At 50.4% G+C, this 22155-nt stretch overlaps 1 protein-coding gene across 1 annotated transcript in view; it reads left to right on the top strand.

The window, feature by feature from the left end:
- The window catches only part of ipo4 (importin 4), a 197093-nt gene that overhangs the window by 21142 nt on the left and 153796 nt on the right, over positions 1-22155 (top strand). Inside the window, exons 5-10 of the mRNA XM_078204800.1 lie at positions 187-316; positions 10436-10615; positions 12963-13028; positions 16178-16279; positions 17723-17806; positions 20394-20555. Of these exons, the coding sequence (XP_078060926.1) occupies positions 187-316; positions 10436-10615; positions 12963-13028; positions 16178-16279; positions 17723-17806; positions 20394-20555 (724 nt within the window). The remainder of the gene's footprint in view (positions 1-186; positions 317-10435; positions 10616-12962; positions 13029-16177; positions 16280-17722; positions 17807-20393; positions 20556-22155) is intronic.

The raw sequence follows: 22155 nt of genomic DNA, 5'->3' as shown, positions 1-22155 counted from the left end.
TGAACTGACCCAGCTCCATAGGGCTTCACAGCACAAGTAGGCCATTCAGCCCCTCCACCCGACTGCTTTCTCACTGTCCGCTGCAAGCGAGCCTGATCGGAAGTCGCTTCTGACGTATTGCCGGGTGAGAGCCACCCCCACCCAAAGCTGACCTGTTTCTCACCACCGTCTCTTTGCCTTTCGCAGGCACAAGGTACAGCACTCGGTCGCTCAGTTGGCCGCCATCATAGTCAAGCACGAAACGCCGGAGAAATGGCCGCAACTTCTTCAATTCATCACCCAGTGGACAAAGAGCAGCGTCCCGGAGGAGAGACAGGTGTGTAAAGGGAGGATCGGCGGGGGGAGACTGACGTATCAATGATGCCTTCGACTCCCTCCCCGGTAATCTGGTGCTGTTTTACATTCTGGACGGATCAGATTCTGTGTGAACACCTTGGCCGGGGTTTAACCACCTCGCTCGCGCGAGGCTCGTAAAATCCCGCCCGAGGCCCATGGAGAATTCCGTCCTGTGAGCTGCGCCCGTCCCCATTCTGCGGCGGGTACACTGGTAACATTCCAGCCCTTGTGCCCCATTCGCCTCCCCCTGCCCCACCCAACCAGTCCGATTTATTTGTGCTGTTCTCTCCTTTTGATGGGCTGCTGTTCCTGTACCTCCCTGGAGTGGGGGCACACGGTAGCACAGCGGTTAGCGCTGCTGCCTCACAGCGCCAGGGACCCGGGACCGATTCCGGCCTTGGGTGACTCTCTATGTGGAGTTTGCACCTTCGCCCCATGTCTGCGTGGGTTTCCTCCGGGTGCTCCAGTTTCCTCCCACACTCCAAAGATGTGCAGGTTAGGTGGATTGGCCGTGCTAAATTGCCCTTTAGTGCCCAAAGATGTGCAGGTTAGGCGGACTGGCCATGCTAAATTGTCCCTTAACATCCAAAGATGTGCAGGTTAGGTGGATTGGCCATGCTAAATTGTCCCTTAGTGTTCAAAGATGTGCGGGTTAGGTGGATTGGCCATGGTAAATTGTCCCTTAGTGTCCAACGATGTGTAGGTTAGGCGGATTGGCCATGCTAAATTGCCTCTTATTGTCCAGAGATGTGTAGGTTAGGGGGATTAGCAAGATAAATGTATGGGTTACGGGGATATGGCAGGAGTTGGAACTGTGTGTGATATTCTGTCGGAGAGTTGGTGCAAATGGCCTCCTCTGCACTGTAGGGATTCCGTAGGGATTTTCAAGTTTGCTGACGACACCACCGTAGTGGGTCGTATCTCAAACAATGATGAGACAGAGTACAGGAATGAGATAGAGAATCTGGTGAACTGGTGCGGCAACAATAATCTCTCCCTCAATGTCAACAAAACGAAGGATATTGTCATCGACTTCAGGAAGCGTAAAGGAGAACATGCCCCTGTCTACATCAACGGGGACGAAGTAGAAAGGGTCGAGAGCTTCAAGTTTTTAGGTGTCCAGATCACCAACAACCTGTCCTGGTCCCCCCCATGCCGACACTATAGTTAAGAAAGCCCCACCAACGCCTCTACTTTCTCAGAAGACTAAGGAAATTTGGGCATGTCTGCTACGACTCTCACCAACTTTTACAGATGCACCATAGAAAGCATTCTTTCTGGTTGTATCACAGCTTGGTATGGGGCTCCTGCTCTGCCCAAGACCGCAAGGAACTACAAAAGGGTCATGAATGTAGCCCAGTCCCATCACGCAAACCAGCCTCCCATCCATTGACTCTGTCTACACTTCCCGCTGCCTCGGGGAAAAGCAGCCAGCATAATTAAGGACCCCCCCACGCACCCCGGACATTCGCTCTTCCACCTTCTCCCTTCGGGAAGAAGATACAAAAGTCTGAGGTCACGTACTGACCGACTCAAGAACAGCTTCTTCCCTGCTGCCGTCAGACTTTTGAATGAACCTACCTCGCATTAAGCTGGTCTTTCTCTGCACCCTAGCTGTGACTGTAACACTACATTCTGCACCCTCTCCTTTCCTTCTCTATGAACGGTATGCTTTGTCTGTATAGTGCGCAAGAAACAATACTTTTCACTGTATGTTAACACATGTGACAAATCAAATCCGGTCTATGATCCCAGGATACTGAGTGGTCAGAAGGAAGCTGGTTAAGGATGTTAAATTACGAGGATTGGCTGCACAAACCAACAGGGTGAGGCCAGGAAACACGTCATAGAACCATAGAATCCCTACAGTGCGGGAGGAGGCCATTCGGCCCATCGAGTCTGCACCGACCACAATCCCACCCAGGCCCCATCCCCAGAACCCCATGTATTTACCCCAGCTAGACTCCCTCTCACAAAGGGGCAATTTAGCACGGCCAATCCACCTAACCTACACAGCTTTCGGACTGTGGGAGGAAACCGGAGCACCCGGAGGAAACCCACGCAGACACGAGGGAGAATGTGCAGACTCCGCACAGACAGTGACCCCAAGCCGGGAATCGAACCCTGGCGCTGTGAGGCAGCAGTGCTAACCCACTGTGCCACAACGGGGAGTGGAAGCCTACACACTGTCACTCCCAAAAGCTGCTGAAACTCGATGGAAAGGTTCTGTAATGAGATTGATAGATTTTTGTCCTGGGCACGGAGGGTTACAGAGCCGAGGCAGGGAGCTGGAGATAAGACAACATTCCAGCCACGACCTACGGAAGCAAATGACACGGTGACCTTTATTACGTGGAGGTTGGAGTTACAAGTTTAAGGAGATCTTCCTGTAATTATATGTGGCTTTGGTATAACGAGGCCATACCCAGAGTACCGTGTACGCGTAGGTCTCCTCCCTGAAGAAAGGACGTAACTTGCCTTCTGAAGCTTACACTGAAGGGTCACTAGAGTAATCATAGAATTCCTACAGTGCAGAAGGAGGCCATTCAGCCCATCGAGTCTGCACCAACCACAAACCCACCCAGGCCCTATCTCCATAACCCCATGCATTTACCCCAGCTGGTCCCCCTGACACTGAGGAGCAATTTAGCATGGCCAATCCACCGAACCTACACATCTTTGGACACTAAGGGGCAATTTAGCATGGCCAATTCACCTAACCTACACATCTTTGGACACTCGGGGGCAATCTAACATGGCCAATCCACCGACCTTGCACATATTTGGACTGTGGGGGGAAACTGGAGCACCCGGAGGAAACCCACGCAGACACTGGGATAACGTGCAGACTCCGCACAGACAGTGACCCGACCCGGGAATCGAACCCGGGGTCCCTGGCGCTGTGAGGCAGCAGTGCTAACTAAACTAGTTTGCATTCCTGGGATGGGATGGGATTTTTCTACAATCAGTGCTTAAGCAGAATCATTTATATTCTGCAGAGATTCGAAGAATGAGAGGTGATCTCATTGAAAGATGAAAATCTTCAAGGGGATTGCCAGGGTTGATGGTGGGAAAATGTTTCTCCAGAATGGGGAAGCGAGAATTCACCGGTCTCAGAATAAGGGGCTGGTCCGTCAGGACTGAGCTGAGACAGTTATTTTTCTCAAAGGGTGGTGAACCGTTGGAATTCTCTCGCCCCCAGAGGACTGAGTTGTCAAGTGTCCTTTATTTGATTTATTATTGTCACATGTATTGGGATACAGTGAAAAGTATTGTTCCTTGCGCGCTATACAGACAAAGCATACCGTTCATAGAGAAGGAAAGGAGAGAGTGCAGAATGTAGTGTTACAGTCATAGCTTGGGTGTAGAGAAAGATCAACTTAACAGCAGCAGGGAAGAAGCTGTTCTTGGGTCGGTCGGTACGTGACCTCAGACTTTTGTATCTTTTTCCTGACGGAAGAAGGTGGAAGAGAGAATGTCCGGGGTGCGTGGGGTCCTTAATTATACTGGCTGCTTTTCCCCCGAGGCAGCGGGAAGTGTAGACAGAGTCAATGGATGGGAGGCTGGTTTGCGTGATGGATTGGGCTACATTCACGACCCTTTTGTAGTTCCTTGCGGTCTTGGGCAGAGCAGGAGCCCCATACCAAGCTGTGATACAACCAGAAAGAATGCTTTCTACGGTACATCTGTAAAAGTTGCCAACAGTCGTAGCAGACATTTAAAAAAATTTTTTATTCATCCGTGGGACATGGGCGTCCCCGGCTGGTCCAGCATTTATTGCCCATCCCTAGTTGCCCTTGGAGGGCAGTTGAGAGTCAACCACATTGCTGTGGCTCTGGAGTCACATGTAGGCCAGACCGGGGTAAGGGCAGCAGATTTCCTTCCCTAAAGGATATAAGGGAACCAGATGGGTTTTTCCGATAATCGACAATGGGTCATCAGTAGATTCTTAATTCCAGATATTTTTTATTGAATTCAAATTCCACCATCTGCCGTGACGGGATTCGAACCCGTGGTCCCCCCAGAACATTAGCTGAGTTCCTGCATTAATAGTCTAGCCATAATCCCACGAGGCCATCACCTTCCTTTTACACTACCAGAAGGATGTAGAACATAGAACATAGAACATTACAGCGCAGAACAGGCCCTTCGGCCCACGATGTAGCACCGACCAGTTAAAAAAAAAACTGTGACCCTCCAACCTAAACCAATTTCTTTTCGTCCATGAACCTATCTACGGATCTCTTAAACGCCCCCAAATTAGGCGCATTTACTACTGATGCTGGCAGGGCATTCCAATCCCTCACCACCCTCTGGGTAAAGAACCTACCCCTGACATCGGTTCTATAACTACCCCCCCTCAATTTAAAGCCATGCCCCCTCGTGCTGGATTTCTCCATCAGAGGAAAAAGGCTATCACTATCCACCCTATCTAAACCTCTAATCATCTTATATGTTTCAATAAGATCCCCTCTTAGCCGCCGCCTTTCCAGCGAAAACAATCCCAAATCCCTCAGCCTCTCCTCATAGGATCTCCCCTCCATACCAGGCAACATCCTGGTAAACCTCCTCTGCACCCTCTCCAAAGCCTCCACATCCTTCCTGTAATGTGGGGACCAGAACTGCACACAGTACTCCAAGTGCGGCCGCACCAGAGTTGTGTACAGTTGCAACATAACGCTACGACTCCTAAATTCAATCCCCCTACCAATAAACGCCAAGACACCATATGCCTTCTTAACAACCTTATCTACTTGATTCCCAACTTTCAGGGATCTATGCACACATACACCTAGATCCCTCTGCTCCTCCACACTATTCAAAGTCCTCCCGTTAGCCCTATACTCAACACATCTGTTATTCCTACCAAAGTGAATTACCTCACACTTCTCCGCATTAAACTCCATCCGCCACCTCTCGGCCCAACTTTGCAACCTGTCTAAGTCTTCCTGCAAACTACGACACCCTTCCTCACTGTCTACCACACCACCGACTTTGGTGTCATCAGCAAATTTGCTAATCCACCCAACTATACCCTCATCCAGATCATTAATAAATATTACAAACAGCAGTGGCCCCAAAACAGATCCCTGAGGTACACCACTTGTAACCGCACTCCATGATGAATATTTACTATCAACCACCACCCTCTGTTTCCTATCCGCTAGCCAATTCCTGATCCAATTTCCTAGATCACCCCCAATCCCATACATCTGCATTTTCTGCAGAAGCCTACCATGGTGAACCTTATCAAACGCCTTACTAAAATCCATATATACCACGTCCACTGCCTTGCCCCCATCCACCTCCTTGGTCACTTTCTCAAAAAACTCAATAAGGTTAGTAAGGCACGACCTACCTGCCACAAAACCATGCTGACTATCACCTATCAATTCATTACTCTCCAAATAACTATAAATCCTATCCCTTATAATTTTTTCCAACATCTTGCCGACAACAGAAGTGAGACTCACCGGTCTATAATTCCCGGGGAAGTCTCTGTTCCCCTTCTTAAACAATGGGACAACATTCGCTAACCTCCAATCTTCTGGTACTATACCAGAGGCCAACGACGACCTGAAGATCAGAGCCAGAGGCTCTGCAATCACTTCTCTTGCCTCCCAGAGAATCCTTGGATAAATCCCATCCGGACCAGGGGATTTATCTATTTTCAGACCCTCCAGAATATCCTGCACATCCTCCTTATCAACTGTAATACTGTCTATTCTACTCCCTTGCAACCCAGTGTCTTCCTCAGCTATATTCATGTCCCCTTGCGTGAACACCGAAGAGAAATATTGGTTCAATGCTTCACCAATCTCCTCCGGTTCCACACATAACTTCCCTCTGCCATCTATAACTGGCCCTAAACTTGCCCTAACCAACCTTCTGTTCTTGACATACCTATAGAACGCCTTAGGATTCTCTTTAACCCTATCCGCCAAAGTCTTCTCATGTCCCCTTTTAGCCCTTCTAAGCTCGCTCTTCAACTCCCTCTTAGCCAATCTAAAGCTTTCTAGTGCACTACCCGAGTGCTCACGTCTCATCCGAACATAAGCCTCCTTTTTCTTTTTAACCAACAAAGAAACTTTTTTGGTGCACCACGGTTCCCTAGCCCTACCAATTCCTCCTTGCCTGACAGGGACATACCTATCACAGACTCGCAGTAGCTGCTCCTTGAAAAAACTCCACATGTCGGACGTTCCCAGTCCCTGTAATCTCCTAGTCCAACCTATGTTTCCTAATTCTCTCCTAATAGCCTCATAATTACCCTTCCCCCAGCTAAAACCACTGGCCCGAGGTTCATGCCTATCCCTTTCCATCACTAAGGTGAACGTAACCGAATTGTGGTCACTATCACCAAAATGCACACCAACTTCCAAGTCTAGCACCTGGTCTGGCTCATTTCCCAGCACCAGATCCAATATAGCCTCACCTCTAGTTGGCCTGTCTGCATACTGAGTCAAAAAACCTTCCTGCACGCTTTGAACAAAAACTGACCCCTCTAACGAGCTAGAGCTATAACAATTCCAGTCAATATTAGTCAAGTTAAAATCCCCCATAACAATTGCCCTATTACTTTCACTCCTAAGCAGGATTGACTCCGCAATCCTTTCCTCAACCTCTCTAGAACTTTTAGGAGGTCTATAAAAGACTCCCAACAGGGTGACCTCTCCTCTCCTATTTCTAATCTCCGCCCATACTACCTCAACAGATAAGTCCTCATCAAACCTCCTCTCTGACACTGTGATACAATCTCTGACCAATAATGCCACCCCTCCCCCTCTTCTACCTCCTTCCCTACTTCGACTAAAACATTTGAACCCCGGGACCTGCAGCATCCATTCCTGCCCCTGCTCTATCCATGTCTCTGAAATAGCCACAACATCGAAGTCCCAGGTACTGATCCACGCTGCAAGTTCACCCACTTTATTGCGAATACTCCTGGCATTGAAGTATACACATTTCAAACCCTGCTCCACCCCACCTCTGCAATGCCGTGCATTGCAGTCCCCATCCATGCATCCCTCACTTTCAGCCCCACTACTCAGGATCCCTCCCCCCCCCCGAATCAGTTTAAACCTCCCTGCATGGCCTTAGCAAATTTACCCCCCAGGATATTGGTCCCCTTCTGATTAAGGTGTAGACCATCCTTCTCATAGAGGTCACACCTTCCCCAGTACGAGCCCCAATTGCTTAAGTACCTGAACCCCTCCCTCCTGCACCATCCCCTCAGCCATGAATTCAAACCTTCCCTCTCCCTATTCCTCTCTAAACTATCCCGTGGTACAGGCAAGAGTCCAGAGATAACCACTCTGTCAGTCTTGGCCTTTAGTTTCCACCCCAACTCCATAAATCCCTGCCTAATATCCCCTTCCCCTATCCTCCCTATGTCGTGTGTCCCCACATGTACAATAACTTGTGGTTTATCTCCCTCCCCCCTAAGAGTCCTGAATACCCTGTCAGACACATCCCGGACCCCAGCCCCTGGTAGGCAACACACCAACCCTGAGTCCCTACCTTTAGTTCCGACCCTCCTATCTGTCCCCTTAATTGTGGAGTCCCCAATCACAAGGCCCAGTCTTTTACAGCCCCTAACCACCTGAGCTTTCTCACTCGGCTCACCCCCAGAGATCTGCTCTCTATGCTCAGTTGATTCCTCCTCAACTGTAGCCTCCAGCACCGAAAACCTATTATGGAGGGGAACCGCCCCAGGGGATTGTCTTCCCGATTGCTTCTTACCCCTCCTCCTGGCATTGACCCAAGCCTCATTTCTAGGAGTTACTATTTCTCTATAACTCCTATCAACTTCCACCTCCGCCTCCCGAATTATGCGGAGTTCCTCTACCTCCCCCTCCAGCTCCTTTACACGCTCCTCCAGAAGCTGCAATCTAATGCACTTCTTACAACTAAAATCTCCTGAAACACTACTGGATTTCCTCACCACATACATCCCACAGGAGATGCAGCATACTGCCTGAACTGCCATCCCTGAAGCCATTACCAGCAAGAAAAAAAGAAAATAAAAAAAAAAACTTCCCCACAATTATAATTAGGTTAGAGGAGGATGGAAGGGTGGGATCCTCTACCAGTGTAGAGGATCGGGTATCTCCTCTGCACCAATTTATAGGGCTAGGGGCCCGAGAGAAAAAAAAAACTACTACTGAGGGGGAACCACCCAGGTAACTGACTTTTAAAGTTAAAATAAAAACCCTTCCCAGACTCCTTTGCTGCCCACTTCTAGTTTTCACTTTAAACTTGAAAAACTGCTGTTAAAGTAAAGGCCAAAAAAATACACACACTAGCTGACTAATTAAATAAATAAACAATTCAATTAATCCAATTAATCTCTTACCAGCACTGCTGCTTTTCAATCACCCCTCTCAGCTTGCTCCAGTGGATCAATGAGGGGGAACCTCCCAGGTAACTGACTTTTAAAGTTAAAATAAAAACCTTTCCCAGACTCCTTTGCTGCCCACTTCTAGTTTTCACTTTAAACTTGAAAAACTGCTGTTAAAGTAAAGGCCAAAAAAATACACACACTAGCTGACTAATTAAATAAATAAACAATTCAATTAATCCAATTAATCTCTTACCAGCACTGCTGCTTTTCAATCACCCCTCTCAGCTTGCTCCAGTGGATCAATGTGGAGGCTTTGGAGAGGGTACAGAAAAGATTTACCAGGATGTTGCCTGGTATGGAGGGCATCAGCTATGAGGAGAGGTTGGAGAAACTTGGTTTGTTCTCACTGGAGCGACGGAGGTTGAGGGGAGACCTGATAGAAGTCTACAAGATTATGAGGGGCATGGACAGAGTGGATAGTCAGAAGCTTTTTCCCAGGGTGGAGGAGTGAATTACTAGGGGGCACAGGTTTAAGGTGCGAGGGGCAAGGTTTAAGAAGAACAAAGAGATCTAGGGGTACAGGTTCATAGCTCCTTGAAAGTGGAGTCACAGGTGGACAGAGTGGTGAAGAAGGCATTCGGCATGCTTGGTTTCATCGGTCAGAACATTGAATACAGGAGTTGGGACGTCTTGTTGAAGTTGTACAAGACATTGGTAAGGCCATACTTGGAATACTGTGTACAGTTCTGGTCACCCTATTGTAGAAAGGATATTATTAAACTAGAAAGAGTGCAGAAAAGATTTACTAGGATGCTACCGGGACTTGATGGTTTGAGTTATAAGGAGAGGCTGGATAGACTGGGACTTTTTTCTCTGGAGCGTAGGAGGCTGAGGGGTGATCTTATAGAGGTCTATAAAATAATGAGGGGCACAGATCAGCTAGAGAGTCAATATCTTTTCCCAAAGGTAGGGGAGTCTAAAACTAGAGGGCATAGGTTTAAGGTGAGAGGGGAGAGATACAAAAGTGTTCAGAGGGGCAATTTTTTCACGCAGAGGGTGGTGAGTGTCTGGAACGAGCTGCCAGAGGCAGTAGTAGAGGCGGGGACAATTTTGTCTTTTAAAAAGCGTTTAGACAGTTACATGGGTACGATGGGTATAGAGGGATATGGGCCAAACGCGGGCAATTGGGACTGGCTTAGGGGTTTTAAAAAAAGGGCGGCATGGACAAGTTGGGCCGAAGGGCCTGTTTCCCTGCTGGAAACATCTACGATTCTGAGATTTACAAGGCAAGTTTTTTACACAGAGGGTGGTGGGTGCCTGGAACTCGCTGCCGGGGGAGGGAGTGGAAGCGGATACGATAGTGAGTTTTAAGGGGCGTCTGGACAAATACATGAATAGGATGGGAATGGAGGGATACGGTCCCCGGAAGGGGAGGGGGTTTTAGTTCAGTTGGGGCAGCATGGTCGGTGCAGGCTTAGAGGGCCGAAGGGCCTGTTCCTGTGCTGGAATTTTCTTTGTTCTTAACTTTTGTTAGCCTCCTGAGAAAGTAGAGGGGCTGACGGGCTGTCAAGGCTGAGTTTGATAGCTGTTTGGTTACTCGGGTAAGCAGTGGGTTTGGAACATGTGCGTGCCCGTCTGTCCGTCCACATGCATCTGTTTGTGTTCCCCTTCCTGCGGGGGCGATCGTGGGGCGACGCCACTGGATCTCTGCTCTGTGAGTGACTGGTTAATGTTTCTCCCTTGTCTGGTCTCCAGGTCGGGATGCTGCTCCTGAGCACCGTGGTGAACATCAGCACTGAGCCCTTCAAGCGTCACTTCCGCGAGCTGATGCGGCTCTTCCACCAGACCCTGGAGGACCACGACAACCCGCTGGTGGTCTTCTACACCATTCAGACGCTGGCCGCCATGGTACCCTACATGGGAACGGATGAAGTGGTAAGTGCCATCCGGCTCACCGCTCCCCTCACACCGTCAGCTCCACTTACCCTCACACCTGGCACTGCGGTTGGCACTGCTGCCTCACAGCGCCAGGGACCCGGGTTCGATTCCCGGCTTGGGTCACTGTCTGTGTAGAGTTTGCACATTCTCCCCGTGTCTGCGTGGGTTTCCTCCGGGTGCTCCGGTTTCCTCCCACACTCCAAAGATGTATATGTTAGGTGGATTGGCCATGCTAAATTGTCTCTCAGTGTACCCGAACAGGTGCCGGGAGTGTGGGACTCGGGGATTTTCACAATAACTTCATTGCGGTGTGAATGTAAACCTACTTGTGACTAAAAAATGAACTTAACTAACTGCATCTGATGAAAACCTGGGTCAGAACTTGGGAATTGCCATGTAGAATAACATTCTGGGTCCACTTATTGGGTTCCCATCGTCCCATTAGTCGCAATAATGGAGCCATTGGCTAACTCTCGTGATCAGACTGATTCGCCAGGCTTCCTCAGAGTTAAAGTTTATTTATTAGTTACAAGTAAGTCTTATGTTCACACTGCATTGAAGTGAAATTCCCCGAGTCGCCACATTCTGGCGCCTGTTCGGGTCCATCCACCTAACCAGCACCTCTTTCGGACTGTGGGAGGAAACCGGAGCACCTGAAGAAACCCACGCAGACACGGGGAGAACGTGCAAACTCCACACAATGGCCCAAGCCGGGAATTGAACCTGTGTCCCTGGCGCCCTGAGGCAGCAGTGCCTGTGCCACCGTGCTGCCGTGTGCTCAGGGTATGTCCAAATCCATCTATAATCACACATCTCACAAATTCGATTAACATCAGAATTAGGAGCAGGAGTCGGCCACCTGGCCCCTCGAGCCTGCTCCTCCATTCAATAAGATCACGGCTGATCTTTTCGTGGACTCAGCTCCACTTACCCGCCCGCTCACCATAACCCTTAATTCCTTTACTGTTCAAAAATCTATCTATCCTTGCCTTAAAAACATTCAATGAGGGAGCCTCAACTGGGCAGGGAATTCCACAGATTCACAACCCTTTGTGTGAAGAAGTTCCTCCTCAACTCAGTCCTAAATCTGCTCCCCCTTATTTTGAGGCCATGCCCCCTAGTTCCAGTTTCACCCGCCAGTGGAAACAACTTCCCTGCTTCTATCTTATCGATTCCCTTCATAATCTTATATGTTTCTATAAGATCTCCCCTCATTCTTCTGAATTCCAATGATAATCATTCATTATTATTCTCCCTACAGATAGTTTTCTGTCGAGACATGATCCCGACAGTCTTCTCCCCACAGAGTGTCGAATCTATGCCATTGTATGAAGCACTCATTCAGTGAGTGTTAAAGAACAAGGAAAATTCCAGCACAGGAACAGGCCCTTCGGCCCTCCAAGCCTGCACCGACCATGCTGCCCCGACTGAACTAAAACCCCCTCCCCTTCCGGGGACCGTATCCCTCCATTCCCATCCTATTCATGTATTTGTCCAGACGCCCCTTAAAACTCACGACCATATCCGCTTCCACTCCCTCCCCCGGCAGCGAGTTCCAGGCACCCACCACCCTCTGTGTAAAAAAACTTGCCTCGTAAATCTCCTTTAAACCTTGCCCCTCGCACCTTAAACCTGTGCCCCCTAGTAATTGACTCTTGCACCCTGGGGAAAAGCTTCTGACTATCCACTCTGTCTATGCCTCTCATAATCTTGTAGACTTCTATCAGGTCTCCCCTCAACCTCCGTCTTTCCAGTGAGAACAAACCGAGTTTGTCCAAAAGAGAAAATGGTGGAAAATCTCAGCAGGTCTGACCGCATCTGTAAGGAGAGAAAAGAGCTGACTTTTCGAGTCCAGCTGACCCTTTCTCCAACCTCTCCTCATAGCTAATGCCCTCCATACCAGGCAACATCTTGGTAAATCTTTCCTGTACCCACTCCAAAGCCTCCACATCCTTCTGGTAGTGTGGTGACCAGAATTGAACACTATATTCCAAGTGCGGCCTAACTAAGGTTCTATAAAGCTGCAACATGACTTGCCAATTTTTAAACTCAATGCCCCGGCCGATGAAGGCAAGCATGCCGTATGCCTTCTTGACTACCTTCTCCACCTGCGTTGCCACTTTCAGTGACCTGTGTACCTGTACACCCAGATCCCTCTGCCTATCAATACTCTTAAGAGTTCTGCCATTTACTGTATATTTCCTATCTGTATTAGACCTTCCAAAATGCATTCCCTCACATTGTTTCAATGGGGGGGGGTGCGGGGGTCACAGCAAGGGACAGTTGCCCTCCACGTACAGGCAGGTGTGACGATGTTACAGTGTATTTTTCCTTCTCTCTACAGAATATGATGCGCCCGATGATACCAAAGCTGCTGATCGCGATCCAGACCCTCATTCAGCACAATCAGGTGAGCTGACCGCTGGGATGGGTAGCTGCAAGTTCTCCTCCAAAGCCAAAAGCTTCAGGTTTCTCGGTGTCCAGATCACCAACAACCTGTCCTGGTCCCCCCCATGCCGACACTATAGTTAAGAAAACCCCACCAACACCTCTACTTTCTTGGGAGACTAAGGAAATTTGGCGTGTCAGCTACGACTTTCACCAACTTTTACAGATGCACCATAGAAAGCATTCTTTCTGGTTGTATCACAGCTTGGTCTGGGGCTCCTGCTCTGCCCAAGACCGCAAGGAACTACAAAAGGGTCATGAATGTAGCCCAATCCGTCACGCAAACCAGCCTCCCATCCATTGACTCTGTCCACACTTCCCGCTGCCTCGGGGAAAAGCAGCCGGCATAATTAAGGACCCCCCCCCACACACCCCGGACATTCTCTCTTCCACCACCTTCCATCGGGAAAAAGATACAAAAGTCTGAGGTCACGCACTGACCGACTCAAGAACAGCTTCTTCCCTGCTGCTGCTGTCAGACTTTTGAATGGACCGACCTCGCATTAAGTTGATCTTTCTCTACACCCTAGCTATGACTGTAACACTACATTCTGCACCCTCTCCTTTCCTTCTCTATGAACGGTATGCTTTGTCTGTATAGTGCGCAAGAAACAATACTTTTCACTGTATGTTAATACATGTGACAATAAATCAAATCAAAATTTTAAGAACCCTCGATAAAAGGACTCACCCTCCCTGCGGGCTACTGTTTTGCGAGTTACCCCACAGTTCCCCAAAGGCGCTTTCCCTGAAGTGACCATCAACACCCAGAACCTGCTGCAAAGAGAAAGCAGAGAAATCACAAACCTGAAGAACAGGAGAGGATCGTGACTTGTCGTAACTCCTTGGTCTCCCTGACAATGTTGCCGGCAAGTTGCACTGGCAGTGGCATGGTGATTCGCACTGCTGCTTCACGGTGCCAGGGACCCTGGTCCGATTCCCGGCTCGGGTCACTGTCTGTGCGGAGTCTGCACGTCCTCCCCGTGTCTGCGTGGGTTTCCTCCGGGTGCTCCGGTTTACTCCCACAGTCCGAAAGAAGTACTGGTTAGGTGCTAAATTCTCCCTCCGTGTACCCAAACAGGCACCGGTGTGTGGTGACCCGGGGGATTTTCACAGTAACTTCATTGCAGTGTTAATGTAAGCCGACTTATGACTATTAAAAATACACTTTAAACTCTTATCCTTAGTCCCGCAGCCTCATGATCCAACTTTCTGATTGCCAAGTTGGGTGGCGACTGGATCTTGTCTGATTCACGTTCCCCCGTCGTGACCGTTCTAAATCATCTTGCAAGAAGCAGCGAGCTTTGGTCTCAGTTTTCTTTTGTGTCCTGACAAGAATACAATGGACATAATTATTCATCTTAATGCAACGAGATTTGGGCAGCACGGCGGTAAGCACTGCTGCCTGACAGCGCCAGGGACCCGGGTTCAATTCCCGGCTTGGGTCACTGTCTGTGTGGAGTTTGCACGTTCTCCCCTGTGTGGGTTTCTTCCAAGTGCTCAGGCTTCCTCCCACAGTCCGAAAGATGTGCAGGTTAGGTGGATTGGCCGTGCTAAATTGCCCCTTAGTGTCCAAAGATGTGCAGGTTAGGTGGATTGGCCATGCTAAATTGCCCCTTCGTGTCCAAAGATGTGCAGGTTAGGTAGATTGGCCGTGCTAAAGTGTCCCTTAGTGTCAAGGGGACTAGCTAGGGTAAATGCATCTGGTGATGAGGATATGGCCTGTGTGGGATTGTGGTCAGTGCAGACTTGGTGGGCTGAGTGGCCTCCTTCTGCACTGGATTCTATGAGAGGAATACGAGAGTGGTGGGAGGTGCAACGAAATCTGTTCTTTGCAACAGCGTGTGCAACTTATTTCCTGGGATATCGAAGGATCGGTACAACCTTGAGCTTTAAAGTTTATTTATTCGTGTCACAAGTAAGGCTTACATTAACGCTGCAATGAAGTTACTGTGAAAATCCCCCAGTCGCCACACTCCAGTTCCTGTTCGGGTAACACTGAGGGAGAATTTAGCACGGCCCAATGCACCCTAACCAGCACGTCTTTCGGACTGCGGGAGGAAACCGGAGCATCCAGAGGAAACCCACGCAGACACGGGGAGAACGTGCAGACTCTGCACAGACAGTGACCCAAGCCGGGAATCGAACCCGGGTCCCTGGCGCTGTGAGGCAGCAGCGCTAACCCACCGTGCCGCTAGCAGTTTCTAAGAATCCATTCTTGGGTAATTGCCGTTGCTGGCAAGGGCAGCCCCTCGTTGGTCCTCGAGAAGGTAGAAATGGCGACAGCTAGCTTCTTGGATAGTTTAACAAGGGTTGGTAAGTTGAGGGAGATTACAGAGCACACTGCAAGGCCATCTCTGTAGTTTGATGATTGCATTTGATTTGATTTATTATTGTCACATTTATTAACATACAGTGAAAAGTATTGTTTCTTGCGCGCTATACAGACAAAACATACCGTTCATAGAGAAGGAAAGGAGAGAGTGCAGAATGTAGTGTTACAGTCACAGCTAGGGTGTAGAGAAAGATCAACTTAATGCGAGGTAGGTCCATTCAAAAGTCTGACAGTAGCAGGGAAGAAGGTGTTCTTGAGTCAGTTGGTACGTGACCTCAGACTTTTGTATCTTTTTCCTGACGGAAGAAGGTGGAAGAAAGAATGCCCAGGATGTGGGGGGTCCTTAATTATGCCGGCTGCTTTTCCCGAGGCAGCGGGAAGTGTAGACAGAGTCAATGGATGGGAGGCTGGTTTGCGTGATGGACTGGGCTACATTCACGACCTTTTGTAGTTCCTTGCGGTCTTGGGCAGAGCAGGAGCCCCATACCAAGCTGTGATACAACCAGAAAGAATGCTTTCTATGGGGCATCTGTAAAAGTTGGTGAGAGTCGTAGCAGACATGCCAAATTTCCTTAGTCTTCTGAGAAAGTAGGGGCGTTGGTGGGGCTTTCTTAACTATAGTGTCGGCATGGGGGGACCAGGACAGGTTGTTGGTGATCTGGACACCTGAAAACCTGAAGCTCTCGACCCTTTCCACTTCGTCCCCTACTATGCTGCTGCATAGTACATATCTTTTCACATCTCACTTTCTCTCTCTCTCCTCTCTCTCTCGACAGGATCAAGCCAGTGAGGCAATGGAAGTGTTTGATGAACTGATGGAGAGTGAAGTAACGATAATTGTGCCTTACTTGTCACAGATAGTCCACTTCTGCCTGGAGGTAATGAGTGCCGACTGTCTGTCAGCTGCCGATTTCTCTCGATGCCTTCCTTCCCTCCAGCGACCCATTTTACTCCATCCTTTCTACCTTTCTGGTGGGACGTGGTTCCACTGGTACTAACCGCTTCCAGTCTATAAACCCCCTCCCCTTCCGGGGACCGTATCCCTCCATTCCCATCCTATTCATGTATTTGTCCAGACGCCCCTTAAAACTCACTACCGTATCCGCTTCCACTCCCTCCCCCGGCAGCGAGTTCCAGGCACCCACCACCCTCTGTGTAAAAAAACTTGCCTCGTACATCTCCTTTAAACCTTGCCCCTCGCACCTTAAACCTGTGCCCCCTAGTAATTGACTCTTCCACCCTGGGAAAAAGCTTCTGACTATCCACTCTGTCCGTGCCCCTCATAATCTTGTAGACTTCTATCAGGTCTCCCCTCAACCTCCGTCGCTCCAGTGAGAACAAACCAAGTTTCCCCAACCTCTCCTCATAGCTAATGCCCTCCATACCAGGCAAACATCCTGGTAAACAGCTTCTGTACCCTCTCCAAAGCATCTTCTGGTAGTGTGGCGACCAGAATTGAACACTATATTCCAAGTGCGGCCTAACTAAGGTTCTATAAAGCTGCAACATGACTTTTACCAATTTTTAAACTCAATACCCCGGCCGATGAAGGCAAGCATACCGTATGCCTTCTTGACTACCTTCTCTGCCTTCTTGACTACCTTCTCCACCTGCATTGCCACTTTCAGTGACCTGTGTACCTGTACACCCAGATCCCTCTGACTATCAATACTCTTAAGGGTTCTGCCATTTACTGTACATTTCCGATCTGTATTAGACCTTCCAGAATGCATTACCTCACATTTGTCCAGATTAAACTCCATCTGCCATCTCTCCGCCCAAGTCTCCAACTGATCTATATCCTGCTGTATCCTCTGATGATCCTCATCGCTATCCGCAAATCCACCAACCTTTGTGTCGTCCGCAAACTTACTCATCAATCCAGTTACATTTTCCACCAAATCTTTTATCAGTGCGGCCCCATTATAACGCGATGGTTGGGGTCCATAAAAGCGGGGTCGTGCTAAATTTGCCAATTATTAGCGGGGAAAAAAGGGTCCAAGACACCATCGCGTTATATCTGAATTTGCGCTAAATCGGGGCGTGTTAAATCGGGGTTCCAATATATATATTACAAACAGACTCCCATGATTGGCGGCTGTTCCATCCCCTGCTTGGGTCCCAAAGTCTGAAATTGCCTCCCTAAATCTCTCTCTCTCTCTCTCCCCTCTGTCCTTGGCTTGGTATCTATGTTTTACTGGTTTACACTCCTGTGAAGTTCTTTGATATATATTGCTGTGTTATCGGTGCTGTATAAATGTTTGCTCTTGCTGACCTAAGAAGCTGTCCTTATTTGCACTCTCTCTCCCCCCCCACTATAGATTGCAGCCAATGCGATCCTTGGCGACAACATCCGGGTAAAAGCCTTGTCATGTGTGAGTTTCCTGATCAAATTGAAAGGAAAGGTGAGAGGTTACGCCAGCAATTGGGGAACTGGGAATAGATCCTTGGGTTTGGGCTCAAACCTAGCCCCAGGCAGAAGGAATGCTGAATAAAAGTAAATGACTGCAGATGCTGGAATCTGAAACCAAAAGAGAAAACGCTGGAAAATCTCAGCAGGTCTGGCAGCATCTGTAAGGAGAGAAAAGAGCTGACGTTTCGAGTCCAGATGACTCTTTGTCAAAGCTCGTCAAAGGGTCTTTGTCAAAGACTTTGACTAAGGGTCATCTGGACTCCAAAACATGAGCTTTTTTCTCTCCTTCCAGATGCTGCCAGACCTGCTGAGATTTTCCAGCATTATCTCATAAGGGATGCCGACATCTCCCTGATTGCCAGAATCTAGAGGCAACGGCCTAGTGGTATTATCGCTGAACGATTAATCCAGAAACTCCGCTAATATTCTGGGGGACCCGGGTTCGAATCCCGCCCGCGGCAGATGGTGGAATTTGAATTCGATAAAAAATATCTGGGATTAAGAATCTACTGATGACCCATTGTCGGAGAAACCCATCTGGTTCCCTTTAGGGAAGGAAATCTGCCGTCCTTACCCCGGTCTGGCCTACATGTGATTAGCGCTGCTGCCTCACATGGAAACTAGAAGCCGGAGGAGGCCATTCGGCCCTTCGAGCCTGTTCCGACATTCATTTTGATCATGGCTGATCATCGAATTCAATATCCTGATTCCCCCCCTCACCCCCCATATCCCTCGATCCCTTTAACCCCAAGAGCTATATCTAACTCCTTGAAATCTCACAATGTTTTGGCCTCAACTCCTTTCTGCGGGAGTGAATTCCACACATTCACCGCCCTCTGGGTGAAGAAATTTCTCCTCACCTCAGTCCTAAAAGGTTTACCCCCTTATCCTCAAACTATGACCCCCTAGTTCTGGACTCCCCCACCACCATCGGGAGGCGATATCCTAGTGGTTTTATCACTAGACTATTAATCCAGAAACTCAGCTAATGTTCTGGGGGACCCCGGGTTCGAATCCCACCACAGCAGATGGTCGAATTTGAATTCGATTAAAAAAAATATCTGGGATTAAGAATCTACTGATGACCCATTGTCGGAGAAACCCATCTGGTTCCCTTTAGGGAAGGAAATCTGCCGTCCTTACCCCGGTCTGGCCTACATGTGACTCCAGAGCCACAGCAATGGGGTTGTCTCTCAACTGCCCTCCAAGGGGCAACTAGGGATGGGCAATGAATGCTGGACCAGCCGGGGATGCCCGTGTCCCACGGATGAGTTAAAAAAAACTTCAGTGAAGTTTGTCGATGCCTTGAATCTGACGTGTGACACCTAAGATTCAGCGGAGGCAGAGAGTCGGTGTTTCTCACTGGTTGCCTTTGCGTTGTTGCGAGTGCTGTATTACTGGCGGAGCTTGTTCAGTTCTGTCAGTAGGACTGCTGGTTCGCGATAGGGAGTGATGTCTAACGGTGTGTGTTCAATTCCCGTACCTGCTGCAGAACTTGAGTCATAGAGGTTTACAGCATGGAAACAGGCCCTTCAGCCCATCCTGTCCATGCCGCCCCTTTTTAAACCCGTAAGCTCGTCCCAATTGCCCGCGTTTGGCCCATATCCCTCTATACCCATCTTATCCCTGTAATTGTCTAAATGCTTTTTAAAAGGCAAAATTGTACCCGCCTCTACTACTGCCTCTGGCAGCTCGTTCCAGACACTCACCACCCTCTGTGTGAAACAATTGCCCCTCTGGACACTTTTGTATCTCTCTCCTCTCACCTTAAACCTATGCCCTCTAGTTTTAGACTCCCCTACCTTTGGGAAAAGATTGATCTGAGTGGGCGGCACGGTAGCACAGTGGTTAGCACTGCTGCTTCACAGCTCCAGGGACCTGGGTTCGATTCCCGGCTTGGGTCACTGTCTGGGTGGAATTTGCACATTCTCCTCGTGTCTGCGTGGGTTTCCTCCGGGTGCTCCGGTTTCCTCCCACAGTCCAAAGATGTGCGGGTTAGGTTGATTGGCCATGCTAAAATTGCCCCTTAGTGTCCTGGGATGCGTAGGTTAGAGAGATTACCGCGTAAAATATTTAGGGATATGGGGGTAGGGCCTGGGTGGGATTGTGGTCGGTGCAGACTCGATGGTCCGAATGGCCTCTTTCTGTACTGTAGGGTTTCTATGATTTCTATGATGATTGGGAGAGAGGGATATGGGCCAAACGCGGGTAATTGGGACTAGTTTAGTGGTTAAAACTGGGCGGTATGGACAAGTTGGACTGAAGGGCCTGTTTCCATGCAGCAAACCTCTATGACTCTATCTCCACTCTCTGTGGCCTTTGGTGCTCCCCCAGACCCTCTGCCTCCGAGGCCCGATTAGTCTCTCTCCCTCTCTGCGTGTCTCCTTCAATATAGTGCTTCAGATCAATCTCTGTGACCAGGCTTGTGATGCACAGAAAAGCCTCTGGATGTTTGAACTCTGTAGGAAACAGCGTCTCATTGCAGGCCCTTTGGTCGTTGCCCCAAGTTGTCTCCAGCGTGTTAACCGAGGTCAAGGCAGCCCGATTCTCAGCCAATGCTTTTCCTCTCACCCGAACAGGCCATCATGAAGCAAAAGCTGCTCCCCAGCGTCCTGAACGTGCTCTACCCCATCATGTGTGCGCCCCCACCCGAGGGAGAGATGGACCCCGAGGATCTGGATCTGGAAGATGACATCGAGGATGAGGTGGAAGCCCAGACCCCGAAACACTTCTCTGCGCAGGTACCTGGGTGCGGAGAGGAATATTGGCCCTGGGAACAGAATCCAACAGGGCCCTGTGCTGAAGTGACTCTGTCCAGCCAAATGTCCAATAGACCACCCGACAGGAGCTTAATGCTGAGGTGGTTGAGTGCTCAGCACCCTGGGATGAAGACTCACTTCAGAGACCAGAGCAAATCACTCAGGCACAGCACTGCGGTGCCGGTGCTGAGGGAGTGCTGCACTGCCGACAGATTGCTACTGAGAAAGGGTCGCACAGGTGGAGGGTCAGAATTGAGTAAGGGTCAGTGCTGAGGGAGTGCTGCACTGTGGGAGGGTCAGCGCTGAGGGAGCGCCGCACTGTGGGAGGGTCAGTGCTGAGGGAGCGCCGCACTGTGGGAGGGTCAGCGCTGAGGGAGCGCCGCACTGTGGGAGGGTCAGTGCTGAGGGAGTGCCGCACTGTGGGAGGGTCAGTGCTGAGGGAGCGCTGCACTGTGGGAGGGTCAGTGCTGAGGGAGCGCCGCACTGTGGGAGGGTCGGTGCTGAGGGAGCGCTGCACTGTGGGAGGGTCGGTGCTGAGGGAGCGCCGCACTGTGGGAGGGTCAGTGCTGAGGGAGCGCCGCACTGTGGGAGGGTCAGTGCTGAGGGAGCGCCGCACTGGGAGGGTCGGTGCTGAGGGAGCACCGCACTGTGGGAGGGTCAGTGCTGAGGGAGTGCCGCACTGTGGGAGGGTCAGTGCTGAGGGAGCGCCGCACTGTGGGAGGGTCAGTGCTGAGGGAGCGCCGCACTGTGGGAGGGTCAGTGCTGAGGGAGCGCCGCACTGTGGGAGGGTCAGTGCTGAGGGAGCGCCGCACTGTGTGAGGGTCGATGCTGAGGGAGCGCCGCACTGTGGGAGGGTCGGTGCTGAGGGAGCGCCGCACTGTGGGAGGGTCAGTGCTGAGGGCGTGCTGCACTGTGGGAGGGTCAGTGCTGAGGGAGCGCCGCACTGCGGGAGGGTCAGTGCTGAGGGAGTGCTGCACTGTGGGATGGTCAGTGCTGAGGGAGCGCCGCACTGTGGGAGGGTCAGTGCTGAGGGAGCGCCGCACTGTGGGAGGATCAGTGCTGAGGGAGCGCCGCACTGTGGGAGGGTCAGTGCTGAGGGAGCGCCGCACTGTGGGAGGGTCAGTGCTGAGGGAGCGCCGCACTGTGGGAGGGTCAGTGCTGAGGGAGCGCCACACTGTGGGAGGATCAGTGCTGAGGGAGCGCCGCACTGTGGGAGGGTCAGTGCTGAGGGAGCGCCGCACTGTGGGAGGGTCAGTGCTGAGGGAGCGCCGCACTGTGGGAGGGTCAGTGCTGAGGGAGCGCCGCACTGTGGGAGGGTCAGTGCTGAGGGAGCGCCGCACTGTGGGAGGGTCAGTGCTGAGACAGCGCCGCACTGTGGGAGGGTCGGTGTTGAGGGAGCGCCGCACTGTGGGAGGGTCGGTGCTGAGACAGCGCCGCACTGTGGGAGGGTCGGTGCTGAGGGAGCGCCGCACTGTGGGAGGGTCTCACTGTGCGAGGGTTGGTGCTGAGAGAGTGCCGCACTGTGGGAGGGTCAGTGCTGAGGGAGCGCCGCACTGTGGGCGATGGGGCATTATGCAGTTGC

Source organism: Mustelus asterias, unplaced genomic scaffold, assembly GCF_964213995.1.
Source record: "Mustelus asterias unplaced genomic scaffold, sMusAst1.hap1.1 HAP1_SCAFFOLD_453, whole genome shotgun sequence".
In the NCBI taxonomy this organism is placed as follows: domain Eukaryota; kingdom Metazoa; phylum Chordata; class Chondrichthyes; order Carcharhiniformes; family Triakidae; genus Mustelus; species Mustelus asterias.
Note: the sequence above shows the minus strand (reverse complement) of the source record. Positions and strands in the feature narration are given on the sequence as shown.